At 37.2% G+C, this 16,024-nt stretch overlaps 1 protein-coding gene across 8 annotated transcripts in view; it reads left to right on the forward strand.

The window, feature by feature from the left end:
- Ercc6l2 (ERCC excision repair 6 like 2) overlaps nt 1-16,024 on the forward strand; it is a 136,348-nt gene that overhangs the window by 70,950 nt on the left and 49,374 nt on the right. For all 8 annotated transcript variants that reach the window (XR_009228499.1, XR_009228501.1, XR_009228500.1 and 5 more), the window contains 3 exons: nt 7,073-7,225; nt 12,040-12,120; nt 13,641-14,808. Coding sequence is in view for 3 of the 8 variants with exons in the window: in XM_046462715.2 (XP_046318671.1) it covers nt 7,073-7,225; nt 12,040-12,120; nt 13,641-14,808 (1,402 nt within the window). In the remaining 5 variants the exon portion in view is untranslated. The remainder of the gene's footprint in view (nt 1-7,072; nt 7,226-12,039; nt 12,121-13,640; nt 14,809-16,024) is intronic.

Raw genomic sequence — 16,024 nt, forward strand, 5'->3', positions numbered from 1 at the left:
ATTAAACTTGAATTGCTCCCTATATGTTCAGTTGGCATCTATTTAAGAGCAAACATCTGCCACATGTGGTGGTAGTTAGCCTAAAAATGATCCAATCTTATATTTATGCTGTTTTCTTCATTCTATAAATGGAATTGTACACAGCAGTTTTTGTTTTTTCTTAAGCCATTTAGCTCTATAAGTAGTTTATCTTTTTGTTCTTCAGTATAACACAACTACTGAAAATTATTTTTTTCTAAACAATTATGAAAAAGTAAGGTATTTTTCAAATTAGGAGCTATTCTGTAGAATATTGTCACAGTGAGAGTGTCTTGTCAATCTGGTAATCTTTCTCAACCCATTATTTTATATATTTCCTTTTTACTTATTCATCTGGACTCATTTAATGGCCTATTACATAATATATGCCATGTGATGATATATAATAAAAAGTTTTCAAGAGACAAGGTAATTTTTCAGAACTTGTATGATACAAAGATGACTATCTCGTAAATGTAAATAGGTTTTAAAGGTGGTTTGGAGTTTGAAGGAAGGGTGTATACGGAGCACACTGTAGCCTCTCAAGTGTTCTTCAAATCTTTTAGGGAAAAAAATCCCGAAATGAGTAAATGAATATAAGTATGTCGGAAAGCAAAAAGAGTTTTCCCAGGGGCCCATAAATTGTAAGGGATGCTTAAAGACAGAAGGCAGTAGAGAGCAGGCTGAAAGAAGAAGCAAACATGCGCTGTCCTGCCCTGCTCAAGTAACTATGGCAGGGGGCTGAGATAAGCAGTAAGGTATTAAAAGCAGATGAGCAGCCAGCCAAAAATAATTACTGAACAATTTAGGAAAATAAGCACCATGAGAAAGGCACTGTAGTGAACTGAATAATAGCCCTCAAAAATACCAGGTCCTAGGTAGGTATGGTGGCGCACACCTATAATCCCAGCAGTTTAGGAGGCTGGAGGCTGAGATAGGAGGATCACAAGTTCAAAGCCAGCTTCAGCAATTTATTGAGGCCCTAAGCAACTTAGCAAGAACCTGTCTCAAAATTTAAAACAAACAACCAACCAACCAAACAAAAAAACATTAAAAGGCTTAGGGATATGGTTCAGTGGTTAAGCACCTCTTCAGTTCAATTCCTGGCATGCAGGAACGAAAGTGCGCGTGCACACACACGCGCACAAGTCCTGATCCTGGGCCCTTTATAGGAAGAAAAGGATCTTTGCATAAGTGATCAATTTAAGGATTTTGAGATGGGGAGATTATCCTGGATTATGCAAAACTGTCCTTATAAGAAAGAAGAGTAAAACGGAATACAGGCAGGAGGGAGAAGGCAGTGTAACCAGAGGCAGGCACTAGAGAGATGCAGCCTCCACCTGAGGAATGTGGCAGCCTGCAGAGGCTGGAAGAGGCACGGTATGTACCTGGAGCCCCGCTGGAGCACAGCTCTGTCAGCACTCTCGCTTCTGCTCAGGGGTCTTGACTTCAGACCTCTGGCCTCAGAATCGTGAAAGAATAAGTTTCTATTGTTTAAGGGCATTGAGTTTATGATCATTTGTAGCAGGAGCCATAAGAAACTAATACAGGTAGGAAGAAGAAAAAGAAGAGGGGAGGGGGAAGGGAGGGGAAATAAACAGAGAAAACAGAATTAATAGAAGAAGAGACTTTGAGAGAAATATGGATAATATCTCCAAAGGGTAAGTGAGGTTATAGGGTCCCAGAAACAAGAATAGGATACCAGAAAAAGAATCCACTAGAGAGATTCAGAAAATGAAAAACTCCAGACCTATAACGCAGAGCAGCAGGCAGATTGTCCATCTAAAACTAAAAGCTAAATAGTAGTTCTAGACTATACAGCAAAGAGACAAAGATAGAGCATAGGTAACAAAAGTGAGGAGATGCAACGACTAGATCCAGAAGTTGAACATCAGTCTTAGAGTTAAGAGGAGAAGAGAGGGAAAGACAGGAAACCCTAAAAAGGGACTGGGGCTACGACTGGGACTGGGGCTGGGACTCCGTGGTAGAGCTCTTGCCTTGCATGTCTGAGGCACTGGGTTCCGTCCTCAGCACCACATAAAAATAAAGATATTGTGTTTGTCTACCTATATCTAAAAATATAATTTTTAAAAAAGGTAAGAAACATGAAAAAGTGGAAAACGAGAATCTGGATTCTGTGGGCCCAGCAAGTTCTAAATAGAATGAATGGACATGGATTTGCATTTACACCGTCTCTCTGTAAGCATGAAACACTCAAAGAGAAATTGAAAAATTCTTAAAATTTCCAGAGGCAAACTTATATGGAGGAAAAAAAAATCATCAAAAAAATCATTAGTTCTCTATTTAATTCTAGTATTATAAACACTAGAATTAAATAGAGAACTAAATTCTTATTAGCGGTACTGGCTACTTAGAGGCAATAATTCAAGTGAGGGAAAATGATAGCTTTATATCGTGCAAAGAAATTGAATTTTTAATTTGGAACTTTCCCACAAAGAAAGATCCTAGTCCAGATGACTAGAGGGCTGGATTCTTTGAAACATCTAATATTCTTTGTGAAAACAGAGGAGGGAATGCTTTTGACTTATTTTAGAAAGAAGACTTCTGACATCAAAACTAGACAAAGGCATTGCAGGAACAGAAAATTACAGACCACTGCCTCCCAGGAACACAAACACAGCATCTTTCACAAAGCCTCCAAGAGAGGAATTGGATACTAATCTCACAGACAAGGGAGGCAGAAACAGGAGCCGTGTGGCTGCAAGGAAGGACCAATACCCAGAACCTTCCAAGAGGCCCAGACATCTTGATTTCCAACTTCAAGCCTCCAGAACTGAGAGAGAATAAATTTCTGTTGTTCTTAGCTCTCAGTTTATAGCACTTTATGACAGCCAGTGCACTAAGAAACTAACACAGTCTCTAAGGCAAATCTTGTAAGGTTGACTACATGTTTGTATGAAATTTCTGTACGGCACAGGAACTGAAAACCAAATGAGAAGAGAGACGAGGATGGAATTTTGTCATATGTAAAGTTCGAACAGCATCTACAAAATATTAAAATTTCAAGGGGCTGGGATTGTGGCTCAGTAATAGAACACTCATCTCGTGTGTGAGGCACTGGGTTCAATCCTCAGCACCACATAAAAATAAATAAATAAAGGTATTACGTCCATCTACAACTAAAAGAATATTTTTTAAAAAAATTTTCCAAAACCCATAAAATGACTATAAGTAGGTATTTCTCTGAAGAAAAAATACAAGTAGTTATAATGCTCATGTGGAACACTAACCACACACCTAAAGAAGCAAAATAAAATATTATCATGTCCTAAACATTCTACATTTTTAAATTATGGTTTTGTTTTGAGGGTTGCTGGACAGAGTGCTGATGCTGTTGGAATACTCACATACTGTTGCTGAGAATACGACTCATTACACTTATTTTAGAGGCTAACCTGACAAAAATGCTCAGAAAGGGTTGACAAGGATTCATATTCAGCACTGTTAGTGTTTGTTTAAGAATAAAAAAGGAAACAGCTTGAGTGTCCAACAATAAAGGAATGATAACAAAAATTCTAGTAGACCCAGGGGCTGGGTTGTGGCCCAGCAGTAGAGCACTTGCCTCACACGTGCGAGACCCTGGGTTCGATCCTCAGCACCACATAAAAATAAACAAGTGAAATAAAGGTGTTGTGTCCAACTACAGCTAAAAAATAAAATATTAAAAAAAAATTCTAGTAGACCCAAATCACAGACGACTCTGCAACAGAAGAAGAAGAAGGAAAAAAAGAAAAAAAAAAAAAAGACTGTAAGATGTCAAGTCATATGCAATGATGTGACAGCATCTCTGAGACATTGTTACGTAGGTCAAAAAAGCAACTTGCAGGACAATATATGCAGGTATCAATAGTATCTATGCATTATACTATTTTAATATAGTTATAGAAATAGCTGTAACTACATTGAAAGAGATCTAGAGAGTTACACCTGGCATTAGGACTCTAGTAAGGGGATCTGTGTTGTTCAAGAAGGACTTTGACTTTGATGTCTTTGTTGTTGTTGTTGTTTTGCATCTGGTTGTGATAATGCATTCAGATATTTTATACTTTTTTAAAAATGAAAACATCACTTATATAGCAACTGTACTTCTTCAGGTTTGAAGCATTATATGCTTTCTAAATTTGCCATTCAGAAATTCATCTCGTTATTAAAAATGTATTTGCAGAAACAGCACAAAGAACCCCCAAACTTCACCGTAATCCCCCAGTTGGTAATATTTTACATATTTGCTTTCTCTTTCTCTTAAATCTTATCTTTTATCTTTTTCTGACCTACCTGAGAGAAAGTCACAGACTTTATCTCCAGTGTATATTTCCTCAAAAGCAAGTCACTCTCCTATTAGAAGAACATATAAAAATGGCTTTATGCATTAAAAACAGTTTTACATATTTTTGTACAACTCACCCCTCTTCATTTCAGTTACCCAGATCACTGACATTGTTGCATCATTACTTTGTAACCCTTAGGACCTGTTTAGTTTTCCTAGCTCTCCCCAGATGTCCCCTTTTTCCTTTCTGGTTTATGATGCAATCCAGGATCACGGTTACATTTTTACTCAGGTGTTTTCTTGCCTTTCATGACGACAGTTTCAGACAGGAAGCCTTTCCTTGTGTGGGATGTCCCTTGACCTAGCTGGATCCATTAGCTTCTTCTTGTCCAGACTCAAGCCAGGAATCTTGGCAGGAATGCCACAGACAGGATGCCGTGCCTTCTCATCACATCAGTCAGAAGGCACAGCGGGGTGACCTGTGGGTTTCTCCACTGCACAGTGATCACTGTTACCATTTTAATTGATAAGTAGTTCATGGGGAGGTCTCCAGAATCACACCAATATCCCATCTATGTGTTCATCAGCCTTTGTGTTCGTTTCTGCCTGAGTCAGCTGCCACTATGATGTAAGCCAGGTGTGATTTCTCTATTTCCATTATTCTTTCAGTTTTGTTCTTTGGCATTCTGCCATTAAAAAAAGTTTCCCCTTCTATATATTTATTTAATCTGTGTAGATTCATGGGTTTCTATTTTAGTAACAATTTTCAACCCATTGAATTTTGCTATTTACTTTGATCTTCAAATCATCTTGTGTCTAGCCAATGGGAATTCGTTGAAAGAAGCTTCTGTGTCATTTGACATGTCCCTGTCATTCTTTTTGCATACATTTACTGTGATAGGCTGATAATGGTCCCCCAAAGATGTCTACTTCCTAATCTCCTGATCCCTGTGGATTTGGGGGTGGTCCCAGTGTAATCACGAGGAGACAGTAGGGTCAGAGATAGCAGAGAGGGAGATGTGAAGGCAGAAGCAGGGGACCAGATGACACAGATGATACAGCAAAGCTGCTGGCTTTGAAAATGAAAGAAGGGTCCTTGAACTTCTTAACATGAGCACATCCTTTTAACTTTTTTCTTGCATATCTTGTCTGTGGTCATGATGAAATCCAAGCATTTTATGACCTTATGTGAATTTTTCTTATGCTAGAATCTAAGCTACATTTTCTAGTTGTGGTTTTTTTTCCCTTACCCTCTTGAATTCTACAATGATATTTTTATGGTTAGCCTACTGAAGGAAAAACCTGATTTTTACTTATACTGAAGCCACTTTGGAAAACTTAAAGTTTAAATGTAAAATAATGTACTTTTAATAAATTTTGTGACTAAACCTTTGCTAGGAAAATTACAAAGACTCAGGGCTTGCAGCTTCTCTTAGTAATTGTAGTTTGTAGACCTATAGTCCAACAATGTCAGGGTTAAAGGTAGAGTCAGCAGCAAGGGTAAAAGAGACAGCTGGTCATTAGTCTTATCAATTGCTACTGTGAATCTATATTCCGAGGATTGTAGCTCCCATTTCTGGGCCATTGTTACTGAACTGATCAAGTTGATATGTTGATTTATAACTTTTTAAACTAAAATCATAAGGCCTTGTTTAAAAGAGCAATCCTCTATGTGAGAAATTGTTGAGAGTATCAATTTTCAATTCAGCTAAACCCATGTACAAATTCTAGCAATGACACCTTGCTGACACCCCTAGGCAAATCAATTTCTCTAAACTTAAGTTGCTTTATTTATAAAATAGAGAAATTCTACATTTGTTACTTCTAAAATGGAGATAATATCTTATGAAGTTATAGAGGTTATATATGAGAGAATGTAAAATAAAATGCTGTAGACGTAGGAAGTGTTCAATAAATGGTGGGTCTTACAAGAATTTTAGTTGTCTAGAATAACATGACAATGCAGATCAGCTCCGACAATAATGAAAGTTAAGCATCACTTCTTACTAATTCCTCCATCCCTAAACTGAAGTTAATTTCCATTCTGTACATTTTTTAATTTGTTTCTTCCAAGATACTTTTAAGGTATACATGGGATTAATCAGGTTGTATTTTAAGTTTACATATTTACATAACATTTAGTAAAATATCCAGCATATAGTGCACATGAATATTGATCCTAAAATGGTAAATGTCCTTAAGGACCCTATGTCAGTGTTCTTTCTGTATTCGACATTGTTTTCTGCAACAGTGATAGAGGTTTGGCTGTTAGTTGACAATGTAATCATGATACAATCAGTTGGACACAAATGGTTATTGTATTACTTTGGATTATAATTTAATTTTAGTGACACAGTGATTACTTCTCTCAGTTTTAATAGTCTCTGTTTGAAATGAATTTAAAAAGTAAAAATATATTGAAGTGTATGTTTTTATTAAACATTCATGTCAGGTGGATATATTACATAAATATGTGATTTTGACTCACTTCTTAGAAAACAGATAAAAGAGGAAATGTAAGATCTCTGCTTCAATCAGACTGGCCAATTATTATTCTCTCACCAAAATGGCAACATCTGCCAGGGAAATTGAAAAAAAATTCCCTCCCTAAGGAGATTCCAAGATTCCACCTGCTCTAGCTAATGCTGTATATATATATATATATATATATATATGGAATGCCAGGAAGTTCTGACATATTGTTGGAGCAAATACTTCAAAAACATCTTGCATTTTTTGTTGTTATTGTTCTTGTTGTTGTTCCAGCAACTTCACTGTGTGGTAGTTGGAAGTGAAAATGCCAAGCGATATTTTGAAGCAGTTCAAGGATCAAAAGAGCATCGAGGAGAACTTTTTGGGACCTATAATCTCTTCAGACTAAGACCCCAAGGATCTTGTCTTACGAGGGACATCTTGGAGGTGTGAAATTATTCTTTGACCCTTTCAATAATATTTTAATTACAGTTTTATCCCACAGGAAACTTGAAATACAATTGGTGCATTTTCAGAGAAACTTTTGGTTTTTCCTTATCAAAAATACCGATGTTTAGAATTTCTACTTTTAGAGAAGTAGGAAATAAACTGGTATACCTCTAGACAAAGATTTTCTCATGCATAGTTGTAAATAATGCACACACACACACACACACATACAAATATATGTTTGAGATAGTGTGATTCCAAAGGCCATTTCAGACAGGCAGAGAGATGTTTGTTATTTTGAAAGCAGCTGCTTACAAGACAAGAACTAATAAAATAAAATAAAATCCCGAATAAACACAACTATAAAATATGTTTTGATTAGAAGTTACCACATACTCCTTGAGATGTACTCTCTTGTCTCATGGAGATTTTTGTTTTCTGTTCCCAATAAAAATTCCACACCAATATTTCAAACTCTCCCAGTTATGTTCATCTTCTGCATACAGATGTTTCTTATTCTTCAAATGAGATACCTACTTAAAAACTAAGTTTTTTAATATGCTGGAGTACTAAGGATATTAGTCTATTTTCTAATTAATGTTAATATGGGTATCATAAAGTCTTTCTGAGTCTTCTTTTTTAATCTCCTTACTACATCGATGAGGAAGTTGAATCTCAGAGAATTTCAGGACTTTGTAGTAAAATCTTAATGTATTCATTTAGTCAGTACCATAAAGTTTAAGGAAAAATTGGTTCTTGTCCTTGAGGTACTTTGACTATCTTGATGAAAGGTGGAAGAGATTGTTTACATAATGAATAAATAATATAAGTCACTATACATTGAGCCAGTTCAGTGGTAGTTCAAAAGGATCACTGGTGGACCTGGGACCATTGTACACACCTGTAATCCCAGAGACACAGAAGTCTGAGGCAGGAAGATTATTGAGTTCAAGGCCAACCTGGGGAACATAGACCCTGTCTCAAAATAAAAAGCAAAAAGGATTGGGGATGTAGCTCACTAGTAGAGCACTGAGTTCAATCCCCAAGACACCCCCCCCTCCAAAAAAAAGATCCACTGTGGATAAAAAAAGAAGTTATATATTAATTGTATCCTGCAAATATTGCAACTATTAAACAGTGTTTGATGTTTATTGCTGAGTTTTTGTTTTATAATAACTATCTGATTTTGAATTGAATGGCCCATTTAAAGTTATTTTTCTTTCTCCCCCCCCCCCTTTTCTTTTTCTTTCTTTTTTCCCTTGTTTTTGAATATGCCATTTCTTTCATGGACTTCTTCATTCCCATTTCTTTTATTTGTCCTCCATCTTTCCACTCTACCCCTAGATAGTCCCTTCATCTCAGAGAACTACCCAGTATGCCTATATTCATGTTTATAATTTAAAATCATTGCCTGTAAAAATAGCATTTGATTATTTATCCTGTCAGAATCACCATCTATTCCTTTGTTAAACAAGTAGTATGTAAAACAAAATAGGAAGAGAAGTTATTAAGTGGAAAGTTCTCTTGTTCTCTGGTTGTCCAGCGTGCATCTTGTTTTTTCTTCAGAAGTTCTTTTTTTTAATGACAGGGCCATCCTGTCATTAAATTCATTTCATTTGTGGTAAAGTATCTTTAACAACTTGGCATATCACTGGTATTTGATTATTAAATTAAGTTTGGAATTAAGATTACTTATTTGTCACCAACCAGAATTTAAATTATTCTGACCTGGTTAGATTCATGGTGCTTTTGGCCAAAAGATATTTTATTATTCCAAGGCCTGCATTATGGGGGCCTTTTGAAATATTTTAAGATGTAAAAATTTGAATTATATTGCACTTTTAATCTTAGGTTTTCTGGGCAATTTAATTCTATTTTGTATTGACCTTCCTCTTCATGGTTTTCCTTTAGAGACAGATATTGAGAGTTCATTTCACAGATACTTATTGACTATCTGTTCCTAGAGCTAGACATACATAAATGAATAAGAAGTTTACATTCTATTGGCAGAAACAAACAATAATCAAAGTAAGTCAGTGAAAGATACAGTATATGATGATAAGTTCTAAGTATAAAAATAGAGCAGGGAAAGGAAATAGGGACCTTCAAGGAAAGAGCATCACAATTTTAGACTGGGATGGCTAAGGATGCCCTCATTGTGAAGGTTGCATTTGCATCTCCAAAGAAGTGAGGGAGGAATGTGGGTCTTAGAGCAAGAGAACAAATGCAGAGTCCCTGTGGGAGGAGTATGTCCAGCATGGTTTCCAATGGCTGGGCGACCAAGGCTGTTGAGGAGTAAAGGAGAGAGCCAGCCAAGCCCAGCAGTGAGACCAGAAAAACAGAAGCAATGGAGAGTTCTCTGCTGGTAAAAGGCTAAAAGGCTCAGGGTTTACTCCAGTTGAACTGGGCTGACTGGGCTGTGCAAAATAACTACACAAGAGACACAAATACCTTTTTCTTTGGGGTCGCTTTGACGGCTTCTCTGACCTTAAGGGTCCGCAGGAAGAGAGACAGCGAGAGCATGCACTGACCCCTTTTATTGAGGAGAAGCTATTCAAATGAGGCAGGGGGTCAGGTTTCAGGGGGCTGAGTCTATCTTTATGATGTCCACTGTCAGCAGGTTGACTGACACCTGGGTAGAACACACCCAAGGGCACAGTAAGAGAAGGGGACACACACAAGGCACTTCCATGGAAGATTCTATCCTAAACAAAGGAACAGGTGAGCATAGCTTCACCCATGGGGCTGTAGCAAGACACACCTATGCACGAGACACCAACCCTCGGACCCAAGAGGGGTGGGGAAAGCTCTGCCACATTCTGTGACTGAGCGCCTCAGCACCCAGCCGGGAAGTGTGACTCAGTCACATGCAAGGTTGGTCTCCCACAGTTCTCAACTGAAAAATGACATAGTCTGATTTACATCAGCTTCACTGTGAAAGTCTACTAGCATTAGACTACAGGAGGCAAAAGCAAGACACCTGTTAGGAGGATGCTGCAGTAATCCTCCTGAGAAACCATGGAGGCTTAGGCCAGGGTGATAGTGGCAGATGGCGTAAGAAGTGGTTGGATTCTATATTTTATGTAGGTGGGCTGAGAGAATTTGCTTACATATGTGAGGAATAAAAAGAGAAGTTTAGGGTGGCTCCAAGCATCTGGTCTGAACACTGGAATTGCCATTTCTGTATCAGAAAGGAGTGTCAACAGTCTGAGGGTTTCTCATGCTGCAGTTGCATCTCTACAGTCTGTTAGCTTCTGTTGAGATAAATGGTTGTGCTGTGAAGGGGGCTCCCCTCCTCTTGCTACAGTAGCCTCAAGGTGTGGGGGGCTAAGGATTCCTGACAATCTGGCACTGTTCATCACCCAGTAGATTTCTGTAGGGAGATTCTCACTCATTTCCCTGGATACCAGGTGGCTGGAATATGCCATTAGTATGCTGTCTATTTATAAGCTGGGCATTGGTAACTCTGGTGATGGTAGTATTACTTCCCTTTATTCTATCAACAAATACAACCTTAGAAATGCTGTCTTTCTGGTCACTGATGTGGTCAATTAATTGCTCAGCTACCTCAGTCACGGGGAGTAGACTCCGGGAGTTGGTGAGAAAACTGGGAGCAGACAAGCCTCAAGTCATCATCCAGTAGCTCAGTTTATTTTTGAAATGCATACAATTGTTATAGGGTTTGAGTGGGCATGCCCATCAATCATACACAAGCAAGATAGTATCCGTAAGCCAATCATCTTATGCCTAATGTAACCACACTATGAGAATGCTCTAATTATTACTATCATCAGGAAGGGTCTTTGTCCCTAGGGGAGGGGGCTTTCTACATTAGGAGTTCCATGCCTGAAGCTCCTGACTATGGGTTTCCTGGCCTGGCAGCTTGGCAACGCTAACCACAAGTGCTAAGGATGTGATTTCACTAATGGCTCACTAGAACAGAGCATCCCATCCTGCAGGTGTTGCTATCAGGCCTGAACGAGTGTAGATTCTTCAAGCACTTCAAGCTGCTCATAGCTGCTAGCTTATAGCTGCTAGCAAGCTGTAAACTGAAAATTATTCCAACATAGAAAGAATTATTTTCCTTTAGAAGGAGAATTTAATATTCTGCAATCTAGACCATTAGATACCTCTGTTAAATGATGCACCAATGGATTGGGAATGTAGCTCAGTGGTAGAGCACTTGCCTAGCATGCTCAAGGCCCCGGGTTAAGTCCCAAATGTAGGAGGGGGCACAGGGAAATATACCAAATGCTTTAAAGTGCAAATACTTTCCAAAAAGCCTGTTATATAATTAAGGTAGTTTTTTGGTTTCATATTAGGATGACCTTTTCATTTTGATGTCTCATACACGTAAATGCTAATAAATATTTTTTAATAAATATGACCAGTAAATATAATATACTAGTTGTATCATGTTCCCAGTGCTCGACACTGTGGTGTTTGACATGTTGCCAGTATGTTCCTTATTATAATTATTATGTAGGAATGGCTATTACAGTTATGATTCTTGGGTAGCTTTTTTTCCCCCTCCTCCCGACTAATAATACTTTTAATGGCATTCACTGTAAAGTATTATTAGTTTTCTGCTTCTGAAAAAGTAAACTGCTAGAGTATTTTAAGATGTTATATTACACTGAATATTGGTTCTTTAATTAGTAAATTGAAAGTAGCATTAAGAGTGCTAAAGCAAGTTGCATTTTTTTCCTGCCCTAGCTTGAAGATTTAACTTGTCATTGCTGTTGTTTATTTGGTTGTTTTTACCCCTTATTTTACACAGCTATTTACTTTCTTTTTTGCTGATATTCCAGAGAGAAGGCCAAGTGGAAGCAGGAATCATGACTGCCACAACATGGTTGAAAGAGAGACCTCCAGCACACAACCCAGAAACGGTAGGCAGTGTTGAGTCTGTAGCCGCCTACACCTAGAAAACATGTACTGTGACAATTTTAAATTTCATTTCCTTTTTCTTCCATTTTTCATCACATTAAACACAGTTTTTTTGGTTTTGTTTTATTTTTAATATTAAGGACATTAAGTCAGAGAACTGCCAGTTAAATTTATAATTTAAGCTGATTTGATATTGTGTCTTAAAGTTAACAAATTCAGGAGCCATCATCAGACATATACATCTAAACTGGAATTTTAACTAAACTAAGTTAAATCCAAAATTAAGTGTACTGTGTAAGTGACCAACCCAATCCAAATAAATAATTTTTACTGAATAGCATATTAAATGGAAAAATAGCCATCAATGTGTGTTTGATTATTAAATCCAAATATCAAAATCATTCTTTAAATCAGAACATATTTGATTTGATTTGAGTCTTTGATCTTGTGATCTTATTAGTAGTATCTTATCTCACATAACACAAAAATCTGTATTTTCATCAAAAGGCTTTTTGAGAGGTAAAAATTATATGTGAAAAGGGAAAATTTTTATGTCATTGTTGCTAATTTATCCTTGTTTGTTTTTACAGGTTTAACCATGAGTTTTTATCAGCCCAGTAATCTACCTGAACAAAAGTTATCTGCCTAAAGTTAATTCTCTCCCAGTAAATTAGGGTGAATATTTTTTTAAATTTAAAGACCTGTGAAGCTGGGCATATGGCTTGGGAGGCTGAGGCAGGAGGATCACAAGTCAGCCTCAGCAAAAGTGAGGTGCTGAGCAACTCAGTGAGACCCTGTCTCTAATACAAAAAAGGGCTATGGATGTAGCTCAGTGGTCAAGTGTCCCTGAGTTCAATCCCCAGTACCAAATACATACATACATATATGAATATCAAATATTAACAGAAGTATCACTGGATAATACTTTCCCCAAATCACTTACTTCTCAGTTTTAGGAGACTGAGATGTCTGACTAATTCTGATTAAAGTAGAAAAAATTAAATATTGGATTTAAATTTGTTGTAGATTTTACTCTAAAACTTTCTCAATTTTAATGATCTTACTGGACCTTATTTATTATCTTATTTTAACAACTTGAACCATTTTGCAGTTGTGAATTCTTTATCTGTAAGGTTTTTTTTCTTAAAGCATGATTGGAAGAATCTGCTGGACCTCAGTAAACCCCAGTAATTTTTAAACAATGAGTTATGTGCTTTTACCTTTTGAGGCTAGAATTGTGAGTCCCTGTATGTTAGAAGCTGAGCACACCACTCTGTTTTCCTTAAAAATGATTTGATCACATGATACTCTAGTTTAAACTTTTATTTATTTTGGAAAGTTTAATACTTGGAAAGAGAAAAGACTGTACTAGACCATAATATTAAATACTTTACATTTGTTTATTAAATGTTACACTTTTTTAAAATGCCAAGTTGCATACTTACACCGAAATTATCTGGCAAACTTAATTCCCTTCCAGTGCAATAGCTTGTGTATCATTATGTTGTCATTTTATCTATAGCCCAGGGAGCCTGATTGTCAAGAACCCAGAGGACAAGACCCACCTGCAGACCCACTGGCAGTGGACGCCTGTGATCTCTGCAGCGACTTTAGTGATGACGAGTCAGTGAGAGCCTCAAGAATAAAGACTTCTAACGGCAAAGCATCTGACGCAAGCAAAGCTGCAGGTTCTTCAGGGCAGCTGACCTTACTCCAGTGTGGCTTCTCTAAACTGTTGGAGGCAAAGTGTACAGCAGTTAAAGATGGCAAGGGAAATACTGCATCTGGTGGTGAAAGTTCTGATGAGCAGCCCAATTGCCTTCCAGCAGAAGCCAAAGATGCTGGTTGTCAGAAAACTCAGGACACTGTTGGTACTTCAGAACACCAGACATTAGATAAAATCCTAAATTCAAATGAGAAACGTGTTTTTGATAAAAGTGAGAAACTATTAGAACAGAATGCTTCTTCTGAGTCTGATGTTGAAAAAAACTCTTCACATCTGGTGGGACGTCATTGCAATATACAGAATGGCACAGAATCAGAAGATAGTGATGTCATCTTTCCCACACAATATGCAACTCCACGATTCCCTAACAATCGAGTAAGGAGTAAGCAACTCTTAGATGAATCTGAAGATTCTGAAACAGAAAACCCTGTAAAAATAAGAAACAATGGTGATGGTGAAGAGACTAATGACAGAAGACATGGACTCATTTCAAAAAATTTAAATCCTGAGAACAGGACCCTGAAACCTATTATGAAAAGCCAAGACACTGGTGATATTAGTGACGAATCTGATGACATTGAAATGTACCCCAAGATGAGGGTAAGAAAACAAAGATCTACTAGTCGATTGAGGCTTAAGAGGAAAAAGGAAAACAAAAGACAACTTTACAATTTTCCTAAAACAATGAAGAAAACAAACCAATTGTGTGCAACAGATGAGGGTAGTAACTCTCAAATTATTGATGACTTTTCATCATCAGATGACAGTATATCTGTCAGCCACTTCAGTGGCTCTAAACAGAGCCATACAGCAAAAACTATAAAAGACAAAATCAGTTTCTCTGCAAAATTGCCTAGGCATCATAAGAAAATTAACACTTTTATACCAAGAAAACCAATGAAATTTTCAAATGAGAAAGTTGCCAATCAAGAGCAGATGTATGAATCAATGGATAAACTTTTAGGTAACTTCAGACACATTTTGAGTTTTTTTTTTCTTTAAATAATTGTTTTGCTCAATCAAACAGTTCTGTAAGAGGTTATTGAATTAAAAGTAGCTCTAAAAAACAGGATGCTACACTGAGACACAAATAAGGAAGCAGGTGGATGGCAGGATTAAGGGAAGACCACCTACCTGGAAACAGAGAGCTTTGCCATCTACCTCAGGACCCCCTCTATGTGCCCCATCCTAATCACAGCCTTTCTGCTCCATAAACATCAATTATTCTGACTTTAATAGTAATTATTTACAAATTTAGTAATTCCTACAAATTATCTGTTGCAGAACCTGGGCCATCTGTCAAGTTTTCCTCCATCTTCGTTTTGTTGAATGTACATACTCAGTGCACTTGGGCTTGGTCCTCTGCAAATGAGCAGTTGGCTCCCAAGACTATGTCAAGCCTACGTTCATTGCCTTCAGCAAGACAAGAGTTAAATGTTTGGCAGGAAGATAGGAGGCATAGAATGTTGCTTTTCTCTCTGTCTCTGTTATTAGCGACCTTTAATGCTTAATTTCTGTATCTGTTTATTTATTCAGCATAGTAAAATGATATTTTCTGCTCTTCTAATTTCCATTTTTTTTAGAATACTTTTTTAAAGATATACTGTCCCTTATCTACTAATGCTTACCTAATGGTAGAATTTGTATAGGAAAGGCAGGAAAAATGCTTAATTCCTTTATTTGCCAATGTTCAATATAATAAATTGGTTCTATATCAATTAAGACAATCTATTTTTTTTTTTTTTTTTGTACCAAGGATTGAACCCAGAGGCACTTAACCACTGAGCCACATCCCCAGCCTATTTTGTATTTTATTTTGAGACAGGGTCTCACTAAGTTGCTTAAGGCTTTGCTGAGTTGCTAAGGTTGGCTTTAAACCTGAGATCCTTTTGCCCCAGCCTCCCAAGCTGTTGGGATTATGGCGTGCCCCACTGCACCCAATCTTTTCTTTTCATAACATCATTGTAAATTTTCAAGCACAGTTAATGGTCTCAATTTATTGCAATTAATATCATGGTTAAGGCTCTGCTATCCCTTCTTTGGCCAGTTGGAACATTTGACACGAGTATTTTAGTTCCTGAGATCTCAGGCACTAGGATAATCATCTTTGAAAACTTCCTTGTTACCTATTATTACAAGGTGTTCCAAGATCATTTGTACATTTTCTGCCCCAAACCTAG

This window comes from Marmota monax, unplaced genomic scaffold (genome assembly GCF_021218885.2).
Source record: "Marmota monax isolate L192 unplaced genomic scaffold, Marmota_monax_Labrador192_F-V1.1 WCK01_AAM20220418_F8-fsc00180, whole genome shotgun sequence".
In the NCBI taxonomy this organism is placed as follows: domain Eukaryota; kingdom Metazoa; phylum Chordata; class Mammalia; order Rodentia; family Sciuridae; genus Marmota; species Marmota monax.